Genomic DNA, 21,446 nt, shown 5'->3' with positions numbered 1-21,446 from the left:
GCAGTTGCTCTTCCTGTTGGGAAGTGAGTTCCCTTGCAATGATAACTGGGAACTTCTGATTATCCTCAAGGTAAGCATACTTGAGGTGTGAAAGAAGGGGCTTCAATTCCAATTTCTACTCATAGCTAGGCTCTGGATCATCCAGGGGCTAGTGATAATGGCAAAGTGTCCTCATTGTGTTCAAAGGGTGTTCCCACACTTGGACCTTGCTCCATATGCCTCTCTTCTACTTCTTCTTGGTGAACTTCAGATATAGTTTCATCAACGATGTCACAGTGGAAGATAGAAAGGTCTTCCGGAGGGTGCTTCATAGCTTCATTTAAATTGAATCTCACTGTTCTGCCATCTATCTCAAAGGAGTAAGTTCCTGAGAATGCATCCAGCTTGAACTTCGAGGTCTTCAGGAATGGTCTTCCAAGCAGGATTGATGATGGTTTTCCTGAGTCATTAGGAGGCATTTCCAGGATATAGAAGTCAATGGGAAAAGTGAGCCCCTTAATGCTCACTAATACATCTTCAGCAATTCCAACTACTGTAATAATGCTTTTATCTGCTAACACAAAATGAGCCGCTGACCTTTTTAAGGGAGGGAGCCTTAGAGTATCATATATAGACAATGGTATTATACTAACACATGCTCCTAAGTCACACATGCAATTAGAAAATATTACACCTCTAATGGTATAGTTAACCATGCATGGGCATGGATCACTACATTTTTCAGGTATACCTCCCATTAAAGCAGATATAGAACTACCTAAAGGAATAGTTTCTAATTCATTAATTTTATCTTTGTGTATGCATAAATCTTTCAGAAATTTTACATATTTAGGTACTTGCTGAATAACATCAAAAAGGGGAACAATTACCTCAACCTTTTTGAAGATTTCTACCATTTTGGGATCAAGTTTCATCTGCTTTCTGGATTTCCTTGCAACGTGTGGAAATGGAATAGGGATGGCGCCACTTGCAGCTTCTGCATCCTTTGGTGGTTCATTCCTTTGATGAGTTAATTATTCTTCAACAACGTCTTGTACTTCCTCTTCCTCTTCAGCATCTTCCACTTCTACCACATCCTCAGCTGGGGCGTGTTCTAGTGCTCTTGGCTCCTCTTGGTTCCTCTCTTGCAGTGTGGTTCCAGACCTCAAAGTGATGGCATTGATGCCACCCTTGGGGTTGGGTAAGGGTTGAGAAGGAATTCTACTGGAGCTTAAAGGTTGGTTAGTGGAAGTAGGTAATGAATCTATCCGGGCGGCGAGAGCTTCTAAAGTGGCATTCAGACCATTTAGAGTAGAATTCAGTGTAGTCTGCATGTCTTTTTGTCCTTGTGCAAGAGAACGGAGCATCTCGTCATTTGATGAGAAAGTGGGATAAGTGATCTGAGGGACCTGTTGTTGGTTGTGCTGGGGTCCTTGTGATTGCCTTAGGTGAGGAGCTCTGTAAGGTTGGTTCTGATTTTGCTGTCTGTTGTTGTTATTCCACCTCTGATTTCTATTGTTGTCTCTGCCTCCTCTGTTATAGTTGTCCCTCCAGCCATGGTTGGAATTATCCCTCCAACCTTGGTTGGAGTTGTTCCTGCCATCCTTGGTTATAGTTCCCACCTTGCTTGTAAACGCCGCCTTGTTGATTGTATCCTTGATTCGGGCGGTCATAGAAGTTATGAGTAGCTGCCATAGTATTGTCTTCTTGTTGGAGCTGCGGGCATTCATCAGTATAATTACTATAATCAACACATATTCCGCATACTCTTTGGAGAACTAACTGTTGGCTTTGTTGTGGTGGGGAAGGTTGAGCTTGTTATTGTTGGTTCAACTGCATTTGCTTCAGTAGGTTGGTCATTTCACATATACTCTATGTAAGAGCAGAAGTCTCAGTGCTAGAGGGAATTTCTGCAACAGCTTTTGAGTGGCTACTCCTATGCCTGTGATTTCTGGTGGACTCAGCTAAGTCGCTGATCAGTTGCCATGCTTCAGCTGTGATCTTGTACTTCTTCAGAGAACCATTACTAGCACCATCTAGTGTAGTTTTATCTCGAGGCTTCATGCCTTGAGTGAAATAGCTGATCAACACTAGCCTGTCAATCATGTGATGGGGGCATGCGTCCAGAAGGTTCTTAAAACACTTCCAGTACTCAAAGAGAGTTTCTGATTCACCTTGAACAATGCAGGAGATCTCTTTTCTCAGTCTGTCTGTAACTTCAGCTGAAAAGTATTTCTCCAAAAATTCTCTCCTGAGCGTGTCCCAGTTAGTAACAGTCGCTTCAGGTTGGGAGTAGTACCACTCCCTCACCTTTCCCTCAAGAGAAAACGGGAAGGCAGTTAACAGAATAGAAGTTTCATTTGCACCATGACGCCTAACAGTAGAACAGGCTGTCTGAAAGTCCCTGAGGTGCTTGATGGGCTCCTGAGCAGGTAAGCCATGAAACTTGGGCATCAAGTTGAATAGTGCAGTCTTCAGTTCAAAATCTGCAGCCATAGCTGAGTGATGCACTTGATACGGCTGTATTGAAAAATCTGGGGCTCCAGCTTCCTGGAGAGTAATCCTCCTAGGTGCTGCCATTCTATCTGCGCGTGAATCAAATGAATCAGTAGTAAAGGAGCTTGTTTCGCTCTCAGATAGCGGTTCAAATTCGCCCTCAGATGAGACTGGTGAATCGATAACAATCACTTCACCACCCTCAGAGGCTAACCGACGTCAAGCTCGCCTAATACGTGAAATAGTTCTTTCAATTTCAGGATCAAACGCGACTAAGCTAGGATCAGGTAGTAAACGCGTCATTCAATGAAAGAAACATATAGCTCGTGGTAATAAAACAAAGTAAAATATGCAAATAAAAATAAAATATGTACACTAATTAATAATCTAGCACACAATTGAAACTCCCCGGCAACGGCACCAAAAATTGATGCGTAGCAGAAATTAGGCCAATTAAGAGATTGTAATATAAGAGCAGCGTTGCGAGTATAGCCCCTAACCAGCTAAAATTCGTCTCATCAATTTAGAAAGGTTGTCACGAAATTTAGAATAAAAATACTGGGAGTATGAGCCCCAGGTCGTCTCCCAACGAGTTGCAAGAAAGGATGCTAATTTATTAATCAGGAATTCCAAGAGAATTTGAGTTTGGGTAATGAGCAATTAAATAATTGTGAATTAAAGCAATAAAAACTAAAAAAAATTTAAAATATTCTAAATAAAAAGCCTTGACTAGGGGAATGATTAATCGGAAGTTCTATCCTTGTTGGGATCTCTTAAGTGTAGAATAAAAAAGGTTGTTGTTTTCACTTAGTTAACCCTTACTAAATAAAGGAAAGTCAAGTGATTGAGCTAACTCTTATTTGCAAATCCTAGTCCTCTCCCTTAGGAAGGTCTAGCGTTAGTAAATACAGAACTAACCAACAACTTCCAGCTTAATCACCACTTAAGCATTCCAACTCAAGTGTCTCCTTTTAATCAACCCCATGTTAAGTAGGGAATCTACTCCATTGACATGAATATTACGCTCATAGAAATATAAGAAGAAGAAAAAATAAACTAAATAAAATAGGTATTGAAAACTAATTAAAAATAAAAATAATCCTTTGCATTAATAAATTCAAAATAATCCAATTACCACTCTAAACAAGAATTAAGAATATGGAATAAATAAAAGAGCAAGTAAGGAAACAAACTAGAATAGTATCTTCAACGGAGGTGATGACTCTTCAATATCCAAAGCAAAAGCATAAAACTAATAAACTATGAATGTAAAGAGAACCTAGAGGGAGAGTAAATTCTCTCTAGATTCAGATCTAAAACCTAAAAACTATCCTAATGAGAATGTGTCAATGTGTGTTGAGTCTCTGCATGTTCCCTGGCTTTAATCTATGTTTCTAGGCCAAAAACTGGGTCAAAACGCGGCCCAAAATCGCCCCCAGCGTATTCTGTTAATTCTGCAGATTGCGCATGTCACGCGTACGCATCAGTCACGCGTACGTGCGCTGGTCGTTTTGACGTGTCACGCGTTCGCGTCAAGCACGCGCACGCGTCATCTTGCAGATTCCAATCCACGCGTACGCGTTAGGCACGCGCACGCATCGCTGCAATTTTCTCCATGTCGCGCGCACGCATGAGCCATGCGTGCGCGTCGATGCTCGCTGGTCATCTCCTTAGTTTCTTGTGTTCCTTCCATTTTGTTTGCAAGTTTCCTCTCTATTTTCTAAGCCATTCCTGCCTTATAAAGCCTGAAACACTTAACACACGGATCACGGCATCGAATGGTATAAAGGAGAATTAAAATACACAAATTAAAGATCTTTAGGAAGCAAGTTTTCAACCATAAAACAAAACTAGGAAGGAATTGTAAAATCATGCAAATCATATGAATAAGTGGGTGAAGACTTGATGAAACCACTCGATTAAACATAAGATAAACCATAAAATAGTGGTTTATTAATCGCATATTTGGCCGCCTCCCTTCTCAATGCTCTGGCCGCCTTCTCGTCGTCAGGGAGTTTGCCGCTTTCTAAGAAGTCGGTGATTGGGTCCATCCAAGAGGGGTCTATCTTTGTCAGGTATAGGGTGATTGCTGGTTCTTTTATCAGGCCCTGAATGAGAGACCGGTTGCCGGACCCTGGTTTTGTGCTTGCTAGCTTGGATAGGAGGTCCGCCCGCGTGTTCCTTTCCCTCGGAACGTGTTGGATCGTGACCTCCTCGAATTGTTTGCTCAACTCTTTGACCTTCTCCAGATACTTTTGTAACAGTGAGTTTCTGGCTTGGTAGCTTCCATTTACTTGAGAAGTAACGACCTGCGAGTCACTGCACACTTCGAGCCTCGTGGCTCCGACCTCGCTAGCTAGGATTAAGCCGCCCAGGAGGGCCTCGCATTCCGCTTGGTTGTTTGACACTGGAAACTCAAACTTGATTGATTGTTCATATATGACCCCGGCAGGGCTTTCCAGCATGATCCCGACACCTCCGAACGTTTGGTTGGAGGCTCCGTCTACGTGGAGCCTCCACCGTATGCTCGTTGCCTCGGTTGGGTCTCCCGTTACTTCTACCAAGAAGTCGGCCATGGCCTGCGCCTTAATCGCATGCCTGGGTTCATACTGCAAGTCGTACTGGGATAGCTCGATAGCCCAAGTCATCATTCTTCCCGCTAAGTCGGGTTTCTGGAGTACCTGGCGGATTCCCTGTTCTATTCTCACGACCACTTGATGACCTTGGAAGTACTGTCATAATCTACGAGAAGAGGTCAGGAGTGCAAGTGCCAACTTCTCTAATTTGCTGTATCTCAATTATGCTCCTTGGAGTGCTTTGCTCACAAAGTAAATTGGTTGTTGGATCTTCCCTTCCACTCACACCAAAACCGCGGCCATCGCTTCATCCGTTATGGCCAAGTACAGGTATAGTGGTTTTCTGACCTTGGGCTTCCCGAGAACAGGTGGTGTTGCAAGAATCTCTTTGAAATTCTTGAACGCCTCTTCACATGCCGGGGTCCACTCAAACGCTATCTCCTTCCTCATCAAGTTGAAAAACGGCAGTGATTTCGCAGCCGACGCACCGAGAAAGCGAGACAATGCGGTGAGCCTTCCTGACAATCTCTGAACATCCTTGACGTAGCCTGGGCTCTTCATTTGGAGTATTGCTTGACACTTTTCGGGGTTGGCCTCTATCCCTCTCTGGGTTATCATAAACCCCAAGAACTTTCCTGCTTCCATGGCAAAGGCACACTTGAGCGGGTTAAGCCTCATGCCGTGTTGTCGGAGGGAAGCAAACACATTTCTTAGGTCGCTTAAGAGGTCTTCAGGTCGGGTGGTTTTTGCAAGGATATCATCCACGTATACTTCCACTGTTTTGCCTATGAGATCGTTGAATATCTTGTTCATTAACCTTTGGTATGTGGCCCCGGCGTTCTTCAGGCTGAACGGCATTACTTTGTAGCACTTTATTCCCCCCGGTATTATGAACGCTGTTTTTTCTTTGTCAGGCCGGTGCATCGGTATCTGGTTGTAGCCAGAATAAGCATCCATAAAGCTCAGATACCGATATCCCGCCGCCGCGTCAATGAGCACATCAATGTTGGGTAGGGGGTAGCAGTCCTTAGGACATGCTTTGTTAAGATCGGAGTAATCTAGACACATCCTCTATTTTCCATTGTGCTTTCTTACTAGAACTACGTTCGACAGCCAGGTCGAGTAGTCGAGTTCCCGGATAAATCCTACTTCGAGGAGGCTGGCCGTCTTCCTGGCTACCTCCTCTGCTCTTTCTTGTGACATTTTCCTTCTCCTTTGAGCCACCGGTTTGGCCTCCGCCTTGACGGTCAAGTGATGTGACATGAGTTGGGGGTTTATCCCCGGCATGTCGGCTGGCGTCCAAGCAAATAGGTCACCGTTAGCCTTGATCATTTTCATTAGAGGTTCCTTCAATTCGTGTGGGAGGTTTCTGTTCACGAAGGTGAACTTCTCCTCTGTGTCACTGACCCTAAACCTTTCTAAGTTCCCCTCTGGTTCGGGTCTGGGCTTGTCGCTGACTCTTGCGTCCAGGTCGGCGAGGAACACTCCCGATGCTTCTTTAGATTTCTTTCTTAAGTAGGGGTGGCAGCAATACCCGAATCCGCGGGTACCCGCCCCGCCCCTACCCGGTCGGGGCGGGTTTAAACCCGACCCGCAGCGGGGCGGGTCTGAAGCGTGGCGGGGTGGACGAGCGAGGCGGGGCGGGGTCGGATTTATGGTGAACCCGCCCCTACCCGCCCCGGAGTGCATAAGTATATATATGAAATTTAGAAATTAGGTTAAGCCGTTAGTCATTTCATCTCTATTCTCAACCCTAGGCATTAGGGCTTCCTCGCCGTCACTCACTTCCTCGCCGTCACTCAGTTCTGCGTCGCTCTTCACTCCTTCAGGCTTCAAGCCTTCAGCTCTTCTCCAAGTCTCGAAGGCTGTCAAGGACCACATCCTCTGCTCAGCTTCGCCGGTAAGTCGCCGTCACAGATCGTCCGGTCGTTCGCCGTCGCTCACCAAGACACCAACCCTCCTCATTCATCTCGGTCGCCTCGCTGCTGTCGCTCACGGAGCTCACGTCGGCGTCGCTCCCACTTCCCGCCGTCACAGTCCTCGCCGACTCGCCTCTCCGATCTGCGGTCCCTGGTCTCTGCTCACCTTGTCGTCCCTCCTTCCTCCGTCGTCATCTCTCTGGTGACTGGTAAGCACTAAGCACTTCTCGCTCAATACTTACCGCTGATGTGCATCTTCAGTTTTTTTTCTTTAATTTAATGTTTATGATTTATGTTTTATCTTAAAATAGTTAAGATAAAACTAAAATTAATTTTGATGCTCAAAAGAACATTTAAAATTCAATCCATAGATTCTTTTGACTGGGTAGATTCCTGCATTGTGTAACTCTTCTTCTTGTAAAATTCTTCAATTTCTGATTTGGGTGATAACAGATTTTCTGGGGAGTTTCCTGAATTTGTTACTAAGTTTTGTGGGTTGAAATAGCTTGATTTAGGGAACAATCAGTGTTTGTTGGCTCAATTAAAAAAAAAAATCATTTCCCCTTTTTTAAATAAAAAATTAAATTATGAAATTGAGCTATGAAGTGACGGTGTGGGTTGATGGCTTCATCCTGTTGAAATTGAAATAGCTTGATTCTTGTTGAATTCGTTACTCTGAGTCTGAGATTGATGGCTTCAACCTGTTGAATGATGATATAATAATTCCACTGTTGTTTTATTTATTTATTCATTTATTGAAGCTTCACCCTTTATGTTTTTCTTTTTAATCAAACTGAACCAAAAAGTTTTGTTTTTTTCTCCTAAACTTTAGCTTCAATCCTTTTAAAAACTTGAGCTCTGAAATGTATATTATTTATATATACTTTTGCTCCTTTTTCCTGTAAACCGCAACAACACACACATTTCTTTCTTGGCTTGAACCATGGCTCCTTCTAGATCTGCCTACTGCTTAGCTGTAACCATGTCCAACTTTTTCTTCTCCCTTTTCTTTTCCTCATTATTTAATCATGAATATAATAGTAACAATAATAATTACTCCTTTTAATTTACTTGTGCTATGCCTGTTTATGTTTGTAGATCATATTAGTATTTTATAATATGTATTATGAGTTTGTATTTGCAAGACACTACTACACTCTACAGCATAGCAGCCTTTTTCTCTTCTTTTTAATCATCAGTGCATGCATCATCTTAATTAATTTTATGAGATTATCAAAGATTCATAATCCAATCTTCATCATTATTACATTTCAATGCTGCTTATTATACATGCTATATAGCTCTAAACATTTCAAATGTATGTATTCCATTATTATCATTATTATTAGATTAATGTTGTTCATCTAAGGAATGTTGTGGTTAGAAATGATGACTTGAACTTGAACTTGAACTTGACCCCACTAGGCTAGAGGAGCCACTTTACTTATTCATGTGACTTAAAGCCTTGTGTTAAGTGTTAACAAGACTGAAATGTATATTATTTATATATACTATTGTTTTTATTCAGTGTTTCCTAGAGTAGAGACATCAAAATTTTGTTGTTCTTGAGTCAATGTTCTTTTACCTCTTGAGTCAATTTTGTTGTTCTCTATGAGGACAAGCTGATAGCTATTACCCTCCTTTCTTTCTAATTTATTTTTCCATTTCAAATCATTTTAGTGTGTTGTAGTGACTCTGTTTCTTTTGATCATTTAAGTTATGCATGTGTATTCATAAAGAGTAAAAAATCTCTGATTTTATTCTGATTTTGCATTTTGAATTTTGATTTTATTCTGATTTTGCAATTGTGCATTCTGATCTTTATACATTTATATGATTTATGTTAATTTTATACCCTCAGGTTTAAATCTTGATTTGCAAACTTTATATGATTTTCAGGTTTAAATCTTGATTTGCAAACTTTTAATGATGATGAAAATGTTGAAAGTGATCAAGAATAAGGGTTGAAGTTTCCTTTATATCTAATATTGTAATTTCTTTATTATGGTGTTAAATTTGTAGTGATCTAACACTTTTTTTTTAATTTCAAGTTATTTGAGCTAATGACATTGTATGAATTTTATGTTTGTAGTTTAATTTATCTATGAATTTTAAGTTTTTGTCTTAATTTATATATGAATATGTAAAAATTAAAATATTTAATTTTTATAGGGGCGGGTAGGGGTGGGGCGGGTACCCGCAGGGGCGGGTTCGGGTAGTGCAATTTACTATCCGCGGGTAGTGACGGGGCGGGTAGTAGATGAATAATAGGCCGGCGGGGCGGGGTCGGGTAGGGTAAAAACCCGCCCCTACCCGCCCCACTGCCACCCCTATTCTTAAGGAGAGACTGGCATTGTCGCAAGCAACTGCCATTTCCAAGTCTCCTTTTATGGATCCTACGGATCCGTCATCAGCGACGAACTTCATTACCAACATCTTTGTACTGATCACTGCCCCGAGATCGTTGATAGTCTTTCTTCCTAGGATGACGTTGTAGGCCGTGGAGTCTCGTAGAACCACGAACTCAGCCATTACCGACCTTCTCCCACGTCCTAGTCCTACAGATACCGGTAGGGAGATTATCCCGTCTGGCTTGATAAAGTGGTCGCCCAAGCCCACTACCCCGTGTTGGTGAGTCCTTAAGTTGGCATCCCGGAGACCCAAGGCATCAAACACGTTACGGAACATGATATTCGAGTCAGCCCCGGTGTCTATAAGGATCCGCTTGATGATGCCGGTTCCCACTCTGGCCGTGATGACCATGGGAGGGTTTTCTGCCAGGACTTTGGCGTCCTTCTTGTTTGCCGATTTCGACCTTGGAGCAGCGTCTCTTGCTGTTACCACGTTTACTATGGTAAGGCCGTGTTCGTTGTCCTCTGGCTCTTGACGTCGCTTCACCACACGAGTCTTGTCCTCTCCCTCGCGATCGCGATCTCGCCTCCTCAGCTCCCTGATGAGGTGGGAGAATTCGGCCAGCTTTCCATCCCGGATCGCTTGTTCTAGCGCGTCCTTGAGGTCGAAACAATCCTGCGTCTTGTGCTCGTAGCCCTTACGGTAATCACAATAGAGGCTTTTGTTCCCCCCGGTTCGGTCATTTAGAGGTTGGGGCTTCGACAGAATTTCCTTCTCGGCTATCTGCTGATAAACTTCTACTATGGGGACGGTAAGGGGGGTGTAGTTGGTGAATTTCCCAACTCGGGGGAACGGCCTGGATGTCTTGCTCGGCCCGCCGTCTCTGGTGTGCTCCTTCAGCCTTTCCCCTCCACCGTGCTGCCGGGGTTGATTGTAGGCGGGCTGCCGCTTGTTGGCTGCCACGACTTGGCTGACTTCTTCATCGTTGATATATTCCCTAGCCACACTTAGGATCTCTCGCATCGTCCATACTGGCTTCGTGGTGAGATGCTTCCTGAAATCTTCATTCAGAAGTCCATTCGTCAAACACAGACTGGCCACCGAATCAGTTAGCCCGTCAATCTCCAAACACTCGTCGTTGAATCAGTCCAGGTATTTCCTGGTTGGCTCGCTGGGCCTTTGTTCCACCCCGAGCAAATTGATCGGGTACTTCGCCTTTGCGATTCTGGTAGTGAGTTGGGCCAAGAAAGCGCGGCTAATGTCTGAAAACCTGGCAACAGAACCCCTGCGGAAAGCTGTTAAACCACCGTATTGCAGGTCCCACCAGAGTGACCGGGAAAGCGCGACATCTCACTTCGTCGCCTACTCCCTCCAGGTTTATTCTGGCCTCGAAGACCGTAAGATGCTCCTGTGGGTCTTGGGTTCCATCATACCTCATGTCTGTCGGCTTATCAAAGTGCTTTAGTAGCCAGACCTCGAGGACGGAATAATGAAACGGGGTTGCGCCCATTATCATGGGTCGTCGCGTTCTCTTCGGCCTTTCTCCGCCGTCCTCCCGGTCTCTCTCTGTGGCGCGCCTCCCCTCAGGTCGGGTGTATATCACAGGGTCACGCCATCTTTGGGGGCATTCCCGCTCCTCCCCGACGCTTTCAGACTCGGATCGCGGGCTGGGCGTGCGCTGGGAGTGACTTCTCCCACGTGTCTCGGAAGACCGGGAATAGTCTGGCTCGTGAGTTCGTTGACGACGTTCTTGATCAGCCAGCTGACGCTCCAAGTTCTACATCCTATGACGCAATTCCTGCATTCTTCTGGCGTTGTTGCTGCCTGTCCCCCCAAAGGGTAGTCTTTCTTGGGATCGTGAAGACGGCTCGGGTCGTCGTGGAGGGGACCTCGTGCGCTCCCGGGAAGAAGCCACGGAGGTTGCTCCCCCGGGATCTGCCCCACGACCATGGTCGCCAGGACCCTGTACGATGTCCATTTAGGCAATCCCCACATATGGCGCCAATGTTCGGTCCAGGTACCGGACGGTTCGGAGAGGTCCTTGAGTTGATAAGGTGGGGTATCGCCTGGTCCTGGGTTGCGGGGGTGAAACTGGAGCAGCCGGCGTCCCGAGCTCTTTGTGTGGAGAGCGGAGGTGTCACCTGCAAAGACACTCCGACACTCTAGTCCGTCAAGTGTGCATACAAAAAAGAGGTAAAATGATGTATGTGACGTATCTTGGGGCCTACCCTCCCCTTATATACCTTGTCAGAAAAGTGGGCCCCATAGTAGAAGGCCTCTTTCCAGGAAGTTTCCTTCTCCCCAGCTGTTATGCAGCTGACAAAGAGAGTGCATGGCCGGATCGATAGGTCTTCGGGCCGGATCAGTCCACACGTCTAGCTGGGCTGGGCCGTAACAGAAATAAATAATAATATCAAATGAATTCTCACATACAAATTTCACTCCTTCAAATATTTGTAACAAAATCTAACTATAATAATATACTTTTAATATAATTCTATCATCCATTATATATTTTTCTACTCACATTTACAAAACTCTTTCACTGGAATTCTTCTCTGAAAGAAAAGGATCGAGGGACAAAGAAAAAGAAGAGAATTAACAAATATGTTGCCTATATAGACAACACAAATTAGACTCCTTTATTATTTTTTTCTAAAATAAAAAAAATCTAAAATACTTAAATTGAACCTACTGATTTCTATTTTATAAAAATTCAAATTTTATTCTACCGAAAAATTCAGACTGCCAATTTCATCATGATTTTTTTGTTAAATAAATCGAACCCTCCGATTTTAACATTTTTAATTTAAAAAGCCTAACGCCACAAACAAATAAAATACACCCCTCTTTCATATCAATACATAACACACCAGCAGAATTCATATGAAAAAAATGAGCCGAATATAGTAAACATGATATGTGCATATTTCTCCTGTACATTTTGTACACTAGATAACAATAAAATATAAATAAATTTATTTTTAAAATATATACTTTAGTATATAGATAAATCACTGAAATCAGTGAGGTACATTATATAAAATAAAAATTGTGTAACAACCATTACTAAGTAATCCACACCCTTGATTTTGCCAAGTGTACGGTGGCCAACGTTTGGACACAACCAAGGGTAAAATCTAAGCACGTTACACGACTGCATTTGACACCTAATTCTGATTTGTCAATTGTCACCCCCCCCCCCCCTCCTCTCCTCCCGGGGGCACAATTTCCACCGATACATAAGCACTAAAATCTTTCCCTTTATATTTCAATTTCCATTACAAAATCCCTTCATCACTGCTTTTTGTCTTCAGTTTTCCCCTTATTCCTTCACTCTCTCTCTCTCTCTCTCTCTCTCTCATATATATATATATATATATATATATATATATATATATATATATATATATACTCAACATATCTATATCGTAGTCCTGCGCATACATACATAATCATCATGGAGTTTGTGCGACCTCTTCCCCTTTTGTTGATTCTCTTATCTGTTTTGTCAACCACCCAAGCCTTCAAATTTAACGTTGGTGGAAGCGCAGGGTGGGTTCCAAACCCTTCTCAGAGTTACAATCAATGGGCTGGGAGCAACAGGTTCCAAATCAATGACACTCTAGGTGAGTTTAATTTACTCCTTTACTATAATCACTACCTAGCTAGTATACTTCAATTCCAATCTTCATCTCGAAAGGTTAAATTTTATTGTTCGATAAAAAGTATACTTAGTATTTAAATAGTTATATATATATTTCAAGTCTCGGTTGCAAAAAATCAAATTTTTATTCCATAATCAGTGATAAAAGGAAGAAAAAGAGGGAGAGAAAAGAGGGGGGGGGGGGGGGGGAGGGGGAATAAAAATAAAGTACCAAATGTTTATCCTCTGATTAGTGATCAAATGATTTTTTTTTTCCTTTTTCGAAATATCAAATTGTCATTCAATTCATAGATTTTTAATTTTGCTATTTCCTCGTGATAGAGAGATCATATTACTAGTATTACTATGACCACCTTGGGAATAATAAGTGACCACAATTTTGATTCATTATTTAACTGACTCTGTGGACTGTTTTGCTAATTATGTGCATGTTTTGTGCAGTTTTCAAATACAAGAAGGGTTCAGACTCGGTGCTAGAGGTGAAGAAAGAAGATTACGATAAGTGTAACAAATCAAACCCAATAAAGAAGTTTGACGACGGTAACACGGAATTCACCTTGGATCATTCAGGTCCATTCTACTTCATCAGCGGCCAAGACCAAAACTGTCAGAACAAAGGTCAGAAACTAATCGTTGTTGTCTTGGCGCCACGTGGCACTACACCAACACCGCCTTCACCAAAATCACCCTCACCAACACCAACCCCAACACCAACACCAGCACCATCTGGCTCGCCGCCGGTGCCGGCACCGACACCAGCACCCGCCGGAAATCCTCCGGCGCCTTCCGTTTCACCACCTACACCTACTCCTACTCCTACTCCGGCGACTTCACCGGCTCCGGCGGGGAATTCACCGTCACCATCTCCTGTAAGTGGACCTCCGTCCCCGACTCCGGCGGGTACAACGCCGTCTCCTTCATCTGGATCACCGGGTCCGACGACTTCACCTCCCGTTCCGCCTCCGGCGACACCTCCGGGGGGTGCAGCTCCTGGAACGGCTAATCCGCCAGCTTCAAGTGAAACGGCTCCACCGCCGGGAAAAAATAACGCTTGGGCTGCTACTCCTTCGAAATTCTTGGTGTATTCGGCTACCATTGTTGTTGCTGCTGTGTTCTTCGTTTGAAAGCGTTAAATGAGGAGTTTTCTCTTTGTTGTATAAATGGTTCCATGTCGTCTTGTGGAGTTTCTTTTCCTTCCTTCCTTCCTTCCTTTCTTTCTTTTTTAATTATTATTGTTATAGTTTAGTTTGGACATGATTGAGTGTAGCCTGATTCTGTGGTGACATGTTTAATTTTCTGTTTTTAATTTTTATTTTTCAATAATAACTATGATTGGTCTTAAAAGATTTATGTGTACGTGTAAGGTTCTATTCATTCCAGAATTTTCTATTTTATAGCTTATAGTATTTTAGGTTTAATTATTCTCGTGGTCTATAATTTTAATTAGGTTTTTATATTTTTTTTAGTTTAAGTCTTTGCATCAAAATTTTTTTAATTAAATTTTTACATTATTTTTTTTATTTAGGTCTCTATACTAATTTTTTTTTAATTGGATCTCTATAAAATTACGCCAATTACTACTAAAAGAGACTTAATTGAAAAAAAAAATTTAGCGCAGAAATTCAATTAAAAAGAAAAAAAATATAAAGACCTAATTAAAAATGTTACAAAATTATAAGGACCAACAGAGTAATTAAATCATTTATGGACAATGTTATATAATTAATAAAATTTATTATTTATTTAATAATTAGTTAATTTTAAATTTTAAATATTAAATTTTAATAATATAAAAGTAAATATCTATCAGTATTAGATAATGAGTTTGTTTGGATACTATTAAATTTTTAGAAATGAAAAAAATTATTTTAGTATATTTGATAAAATTTTAATAATAAAAATAAAAATGTTAAAAAAATAAAATTAACTTTTTTTTAAATGTTATAATTTATATATTTTTTAAAATTTTTAATTAAAAAAAAATTTAATAATAAATAAATAATATTTTTATATTATTATATCCAAAAATAATTGTTAGATATAAAAATATTTTTATATAAAATATTCGAACATAATATTAATTTTATTTTTTTAAAATTTTTTTCAAAAATTACTTAATTTTTTTTGTATGAACTCATCTAAATAAATCTAATATTTTTAATTTTTATTTTTAGATTTATCAGTCATAAGGTCAAATAGCTCATTGGTTGCCTATTGTTTTCTTTGTTATTATGCTCCAAAAGATAAATATTTTTTTTGTCTAAACAAATCAAGAAATAAAGCAAATTAACTAAACTGAATCAGAATGAATAATTTACTAGAAGTCTTCTGTTCGTCACCTGATAATCTCGGGTGCTCAATGGGTCGGGTGATGGTGAAGGGTGAAGAGGGGAAGACCCTGAAGTGGCTTGGAACGGGTTTCTGGTTTGGTACTGGAGGATGGCAAAATTGGTGGTTGAACGGGCGGAGGGGGGTGGCCACCTGCAAAGACACTCCGACGATCAAGTCAGCGTCCGTACGAAATGACAGCCAGATTAAGTAAAAGTGTGTCTACTTCGGGGGGAGAGCTGACGTCTCCCCTTATATACTGTGTTGGACGGACCCATAAATGACCTAGCCCACTGATTAGGGTATCTATAAGTTGTCCCTGTCCACGTGGGGAGGAGCAGATCGTTCCGGAGTTCGGGTCGGGGCCTCGGGTGTTGCCCCGATAACGCCGCCCCAACCGATTTGCTAGGAGTAGTTGTGCGTGCTTTGGGCCGGGCGCATGGGTACGACCCGCCTGGTTCTCTATCATGGAGGGTGGTTCGGGCTTCGGATCGGGTCAGTGTTCCCGACCCGCCGGGTTCTCTATCATGGAGGGTGATTCGGGCTTCGGGTCGGGTCAGTGTTCCCGACCCGCCAGGTTCTTTTGGGTTGGATCGTAAGAGTCCGTAACATCTTCATTAGGAGAACTCCAAATTACGTGACTCTAATTAATCAAAGTCTCATAATACTCTAATCAATTTGTGGCTTTATTATTTTCACGAGCACAACTCATTGTTTGATCAGAAACTCTTTAATATTTATAACTAGATCAAGAATTTTAGACATGCCACCATCAATACTATTATGTAGAAGATATAAGATATTTAAACAGTCAGTTTTACACATAATATCTTTTGATATTATAGTCCCAAATTAAAACAAGACCTTTCTAAACAATAAATAACTTACATCTAAAAATAAATCAAGAAAAATGCTATCTAAATAGCTCATACTCTAACAATCATTAAAGTCTCAAATTATATAACTAAAATCAACCATTTTCAAATTAAAGATCAGATTAGCCATGATCTTAGCATTCGCTATTATCTTGTAATTTGACCAAAGACTCTCAGCATTAAAATGGTCATTGCACTTATTTTTTTACATCCATCATTTTTATCCGACATCCTTTCCCATATGAAATTGAAAATTGAGATTGCTAACAATCTGCTTAATATCTGTAGAAAACTGAGTAGCCAATTTAGCCCAATTTCAAAACCCATCTCTCCACAAATTCGCAACTATAAATTCAGTTTTAGATATATATACATATGAAGTAAAATCACGCCATTTTTTAAGAGGAATCCATTCATCATATTAAGATTGCTGAAAATTTTTAACAGGCCACTTAAAATCTACCTTAAGAGAATCATAAACTTTGACAATGAACCTTCAAATAGTTCAGAAATTAGGAAAATAATTACTACCTGACAAGAAAGAATTCTAAAGATATTTGTGAGTGAAAATCTACCCATAACTTGTCTTTATAATTAAAATAATTCCAAATCAATTTGCCAAAGAAAGTCATATTATCACACTGATAATCTTTTATCCCAAGACCATCCAACCTCTTAGAAGAAGTAATAATATCCTATCTTACTAGAGACAACACTTTTTCATTAGTCAAACCTTTTCATAAAATCTGCCTCGTTAAATAATTAATCTTATCACAAGCATACTTAAATTTAAAATCTTAAATTAGTTTTTTTTTTTCATATTTGATTAATGACAAATACTAATGGGCTTGAGAAAAAAATAGAAGAAAAAGTCCTTTCTAAAAAATAACCTATCATTAAAGATAAAAAGTAAATCAGTCACTTTGATATTTTTATTTATAAAGTTCAATAATTAACCTAGTTAATTATAGGACAAATTTGATGAAAGTTAATGCGATTTGTAAATAATTAGATAATACAACATCTCTTGAAACAATCTTATTCTTAGAAGCAAAAAATAAATTTGTAGTGCTTTTTTCAAAAGATTTCAAATCTTACAAAAAAGAAAAATGGTTAAATTTAATTTATTAATATAAAATATAATAAAATAGAGAATTAAATTATGTCTAATTAACAAAGAATAAAATATACTTCTTATTTTGTAGAGTATTTAAGAACTTGTAGACTTGTACTGGAATTTGTCTTTAAATTTAAAACTTCGAAACAAAACAATTGAACTAATGTGCCTAAAAAAGATGTTTGAATACTAATTTGAGATTTTAATCTCTCCTTTGGATTTCACATGCATGTTTTCATAGTTATCAGTGGCTAAGAGAAGGGAGATTGAATTTTGACCTCTTTTTTTTTTTTTGCTAAATATTACTTTTGTTTTATCAAAAGAACTTGCGAGATATTTTTGCTTTTGTCTCCGTTGAGGTATGAGACTCCACCTTTTGTCTCCTGAATTTACAAAAACAAAAAGAGAGAAGAGAAAAAATAGTGACATCCAGATATATCCTGGTTCAACTATTCAGTACAATGTAGCCTACATCTAGTCTCCATCACATTTATAATAGAATTTCACTATCTTTTTCACAAGATTACAAACACTAATAATTCTCTAGGATCTACCCAATCTTATCCGGGACAAATCCAGATTCTAACCTAATCTAAATTTGACTAGTACTCAACATAGCTTTCAACAGCCAAGTGCTAACCCAACTTGCAAGGGAATTCCCACAGAATCATGACACAAAATAGAAAGATGTACAAAGAAAATCTGAGACATCTTATGACTTTTTCTCCAAGTTTAACTCACTGCCTTTTACCTTTCATCGGCTTTTTCTTACAAACCTCACCATGTTTGTCTTTTTCAATGAAACTCAGATAGACTAAACTGAGAAAAAAAAATACAACATGTAAACCATGAAGGAGAAAAACTCAGAACAGCTTAGGTAGCTTTGAGAACTGAACTCAATGCTCTGTTTTTCTCTCTTGCCTTCAACCCTTGGACGTTCACTCTTATTATAGAAGATTGAAGCTTCCAAGGTTGAATCAAGTTCAAACCATGTGATGTCTTCTTCTCCAATTCATTAGAGCTTGCAGTAGCTTGGTCAGAGGAGAGAGAGAGAAGGCCGAATATGAGACATGCAATTTACCTTCTCTTTCATCCTTTCTCTTCAAGCTCCATTGATCTTGTCCGTTGAGTTTGACTTTGGCCCCAAGTTTTATTTCTGAGCGTTGATGAGATTCTGACCATGTTTGACTTGATTTTTACCATGGTTGCTTGAATTGTACTTGAGGCTTGACAGATTTCTTCACAGTTCCTTAGTGTAACACAAATGGAGAAAGAAGCCTTTTGACGTTCTCAGACCAAATGAAAATAGCTTCTTAGTTGTAGCCCTTCTTCTTTGCTTAGATTTGAAATAACCTTTTTGACTTTCTCCATAACCTAGCTTCTCCAGTTTCCATTTTCTTCTTTCTTCTTCGTTGAGTGACGTGACCGAAAGAGAGAGAAGAGAAGAGAGAGAGTTTCGCTTTGGTAGAAGCTAGATGAAATTAAAAAGAATTTAACTTGAGATTCAAGTTTCTGAGAGTTAGGCTTAGGTTACTTCATCGAATGGGCTTGGATCTTTTCTTTGGACTCTTTCAGTATTCTTTCATAAGGTTCAGCATCATGCTTTCATAGCCATTTATCATGAGAGCTTTGAATTATATTGGACTTGATATAGTGTGGACTTTGTTTTTCATGCTTCTTGGGCCAATGTCAATTTATTAATTTTCTGCACACAAATACAACATAATTATATAAACAATTGACCCAATAATGTTTGCTCATCACTCTAATCAAGGATTAGTTTTCCAAAACTCAACATGTTTTATTATAAGGATTTAATTAAGTTGTGTTTTAAGGAGCAATTTTAAATATATAGTAATGAATTTTTTTAAATTTTTTTATGTATTTAATGTATTAAAAATATAAAAAATTATTTTTTAGTAATTTTTATAGAATTTTTTTTGTCCTTAGAACATAAATTATCAAACATTTTATTATAATTTTGGTTTTTTGTTTTGTTTGGATTTTTTCTTTTAGTGTGCTCACTGGTGTATTAATAGTTTTTTTAAATAAATAATTCAATTCTTTTATTTACCAAAATAAGTCATTTAGAGACAATTTATATTTTTAGGTTTTATTACTTATCTTGTTTATAGTGTACTTAAGACAAGATACATACATTGATAAATATATCGTGGGTGTACACGTGTTGTGTAACAGAATAAAGCATATAACAATATCCATATGTGTGCTTCAAAATACTTAATAGCCAACACTCTTTCAAATACTGAATTGTTTAGTCTCAAAGCTTTTTAAATACTGATTTGTTTAGGATAAAATAAGCATCAGTAACAATTAGAGTAGAAATGAACAAGAAATTCAACAGCTAACATGTTATGCCGAGTAAATTAAGAATGTGTTTCAACTTTCAACTAATAAACTATAACAAACTAACAGTAAACCACATGCAACAAGAACAAATAGCATTACAAAGTTGGAATTTGTTAGAATAATTTGTTTTATTCTTTCATTACTATGAGCTGAAGAAGAGGTGAAACTTCTGCAGAAACAATAAATACCTAAGGCATGTTCAATTGGGACACGGTGGAGAAGCAGGGGAATCGATGAGCACCAACAATTGAAGGCCTATTAAAACAAATGCAGATTAAAGATATCACGAAAATGAAAATGGAAGCAAACAAATCAGAAACTAAAAGAAAAGATGGATGCAACATAGGGAGGGTAGAAGGTAGGGATTGAAAGTGGGTTACTGTGAGTTGAAGGGGAAGATTAGGGGAAGTGACGACAAGGCGAATTGAGGAAGCTACAGCGACGATGAGGTGGTGCAATGGGGTGTTTGGGGTTTAGGGGTGTGGTTCTGAAGCAATGTAGGTGGTGGCAGAGGTCTCAAAACCAGCTCGGCCCTTCACGAGGAAGGGTTTCTTTCAAGCAATGGAAAGGAACAACCCTAAACAACAAGCCTTCTCCAATGCTCCGACAGAAGGGAGCGATGGCGGAAGGGGTTAGGGGTTTGCAGCAACGGAAGGGAGCGGTGGTGGAGGGAGCATCAGCGGAGGGTTTGCGAGGGACAGTGAGCACCAGGGAGTCACCGCCAGAGAGAGTCACCGCCGAAGGAGGGTTAGGGGTTTATGATGGGAGCAACGATGATAGGAGTGTCGGAAGAGGGAGCGCCGACGGAGGCATTGCAAGTGTCGACGATGTTCTTCGGAGTGCACAAAAGGGTTAAGGTTTTGATATTTATTTTTCAATGAAGCACAAAAGGGTTCGAAGAAGGAGAAAGAGTTTCAAAGAGTGCTGGTGTACAATGTAACTCATCATATTTGAACGAATGCTTTTTTTTTGGAACCTTTGGCCACGCTTTTGATGCGTGCTAAAAGGGTTACAAGAAACGGATCCGCCTTTAAAATGTCACTATAACGAAACCATGTCGCCACGCTTTAAATGCGTGCATGTTTCTCTCTATAGCCACGGTTTTGAAATGTGGCCAAATCTCTAATCAATTGTTATCCTCATAAAAGTGTGACCATTGACCCCTTTCGCCACACTTTTGAAGCATGACAAGAAAAATATGACCAAATCTTTAATCAATCGCCGCTCTCTTCAAAGCGTGACTATTAACCCTTTTTGGCTACGTTTTTAAAAGCGTGACAAAAAAAAAAGCATGACCACAAGCTTTTTTTTCTTGTAGTGTTTGTCATAGGTCCACCTAGTTTTTATATGTCTTTTCCATGATCATGTCCAATTTGTGTTGTCAATGCTCATGCCAATATGCCATGATCAAATTTAGTTATGCATGCATCACATTCTAAGGCTACTAAGCAAAAATATAAATTATATAGTCGTGTTAGGGTAATTAATTCTCTTAATATTTTGTACATAATCTATGCAATATTTTGATCAACTATGTTAAGTGTATATATAAAAAATTAATTATTTGTATAAAATACGTGTTAAAATATAAAATATATATTAAAAATAATTTAAATAATATATATATTCATATATTGTAACTGATTTTGCGATTAATTTTTTTATATAGACATAACATTTTTATCTTTCGAAATAATGAACGTGGGAGTCAAATATCGTCTTAAAGTGAACTAATATCCAAATTGATTTAATTTTATATGAAAGATT

General features: G+C 39.5%; 2 protein-coding genes across 2 annotated transcripts; one reads left to right on the top strand and one right to left on the bottom strand.

The window, feature by feature from the left end:
* Window positions 1-6,764: 6,764 nt before the first annotated feature.
* On the bottom strand, window positions 6,765-10,832 carry LOC148570234 (uncharacterized). Its single transcript, XM_088506917.1, has 3 exons — window positions 10,593-10,832; window positions 9,274-10,444; window positions 6,765-6,916 (listed from the first exon to the last, which is right to left on the bottom strand). Exons 1-3 carry the CDS (start codon window positions 10,830-10,832, stop codon window positions 6,765-6,767), a joined length of 1,563 nt encoding a protein of 520 aa, XP_088363043.1.
* A 1,727-nt stretch (window positions 10,833-12,559) lies between these two features.
* On the top strand, window positions 12,560-14,333 carry LOC107630231 (uncharacterized). The gene is made up of 2 exons (XM_016333318.3): window positions 12,560-12,951; window positions 13,431-14,333. Exons 1-2 carry the CDS (start codon window positions 12,783-12,785, stop codon window positions 14,111-14,113), a joined length of 852 nt encoding a protein of 283 aa, XP_016188804.1. The 5' UTR covers window positions 12,560-12,782; the 3' UTR covers window positions 14,114-14,333.
* Window positions 14,334-21,446: the final 7,113 nt, after the last annotated feature.

The sequence above is a fragment of the Arachis ipaensis genome, chromosome B3, assembly GCF_059453495.1.
Source record: "Arachis ipaensis isolate K30076 ecotype BB chromosome B3, ASM5945349v1, whole genome shotgun sequence".
Taxonomy (NCBI): Eukaryota; Viridiplantae; Streptophyta; class Magnoliopsida; order Fabales; family Fabaceae; genus Arachis; species Arachis ipaensis.
This window is presented reverse-complemented; position numbering and strand designations above follow the sequence as displayed.

Coding starts and splice junctions, on each gene's coding strand:
- LOC148570234 (XM_088506917.1), bottom strand. CDS start 10,832: ATGGGCGCAACCCCGTTTCATTATTCCGTCCTCGAGGTCTGGCTACTA. Junction 10,445..10,592: donor CGCAGGGGTTCTGTTGCCAG/GTTTTCAGACAT, acceptor GAGTGTTTGGAG/ATTGACGGGCTAACTGATTC. Junction 6,917..9,273: donor AGTGGGGCGGGTAGGGGCGG/GTTTTTACCCTA, acceptor GGTCCTTGACAG/CCTTCGAGACTTGGAGAAGA.
- LOC107630231 (XM_016333318.3), top strand. CDS start 12,783: ATGGAGTTTGTGCGACCTCTTCCCCTTTTGTTGATTCTCTTATCTGTT. Junction 12,952..13,430: donor CCAAATCAATGACACTCTAG/GTGAGTTTAATT, acceptor TGTTTTGTGCAG/TTTTCAAATACAAGAAGGGT.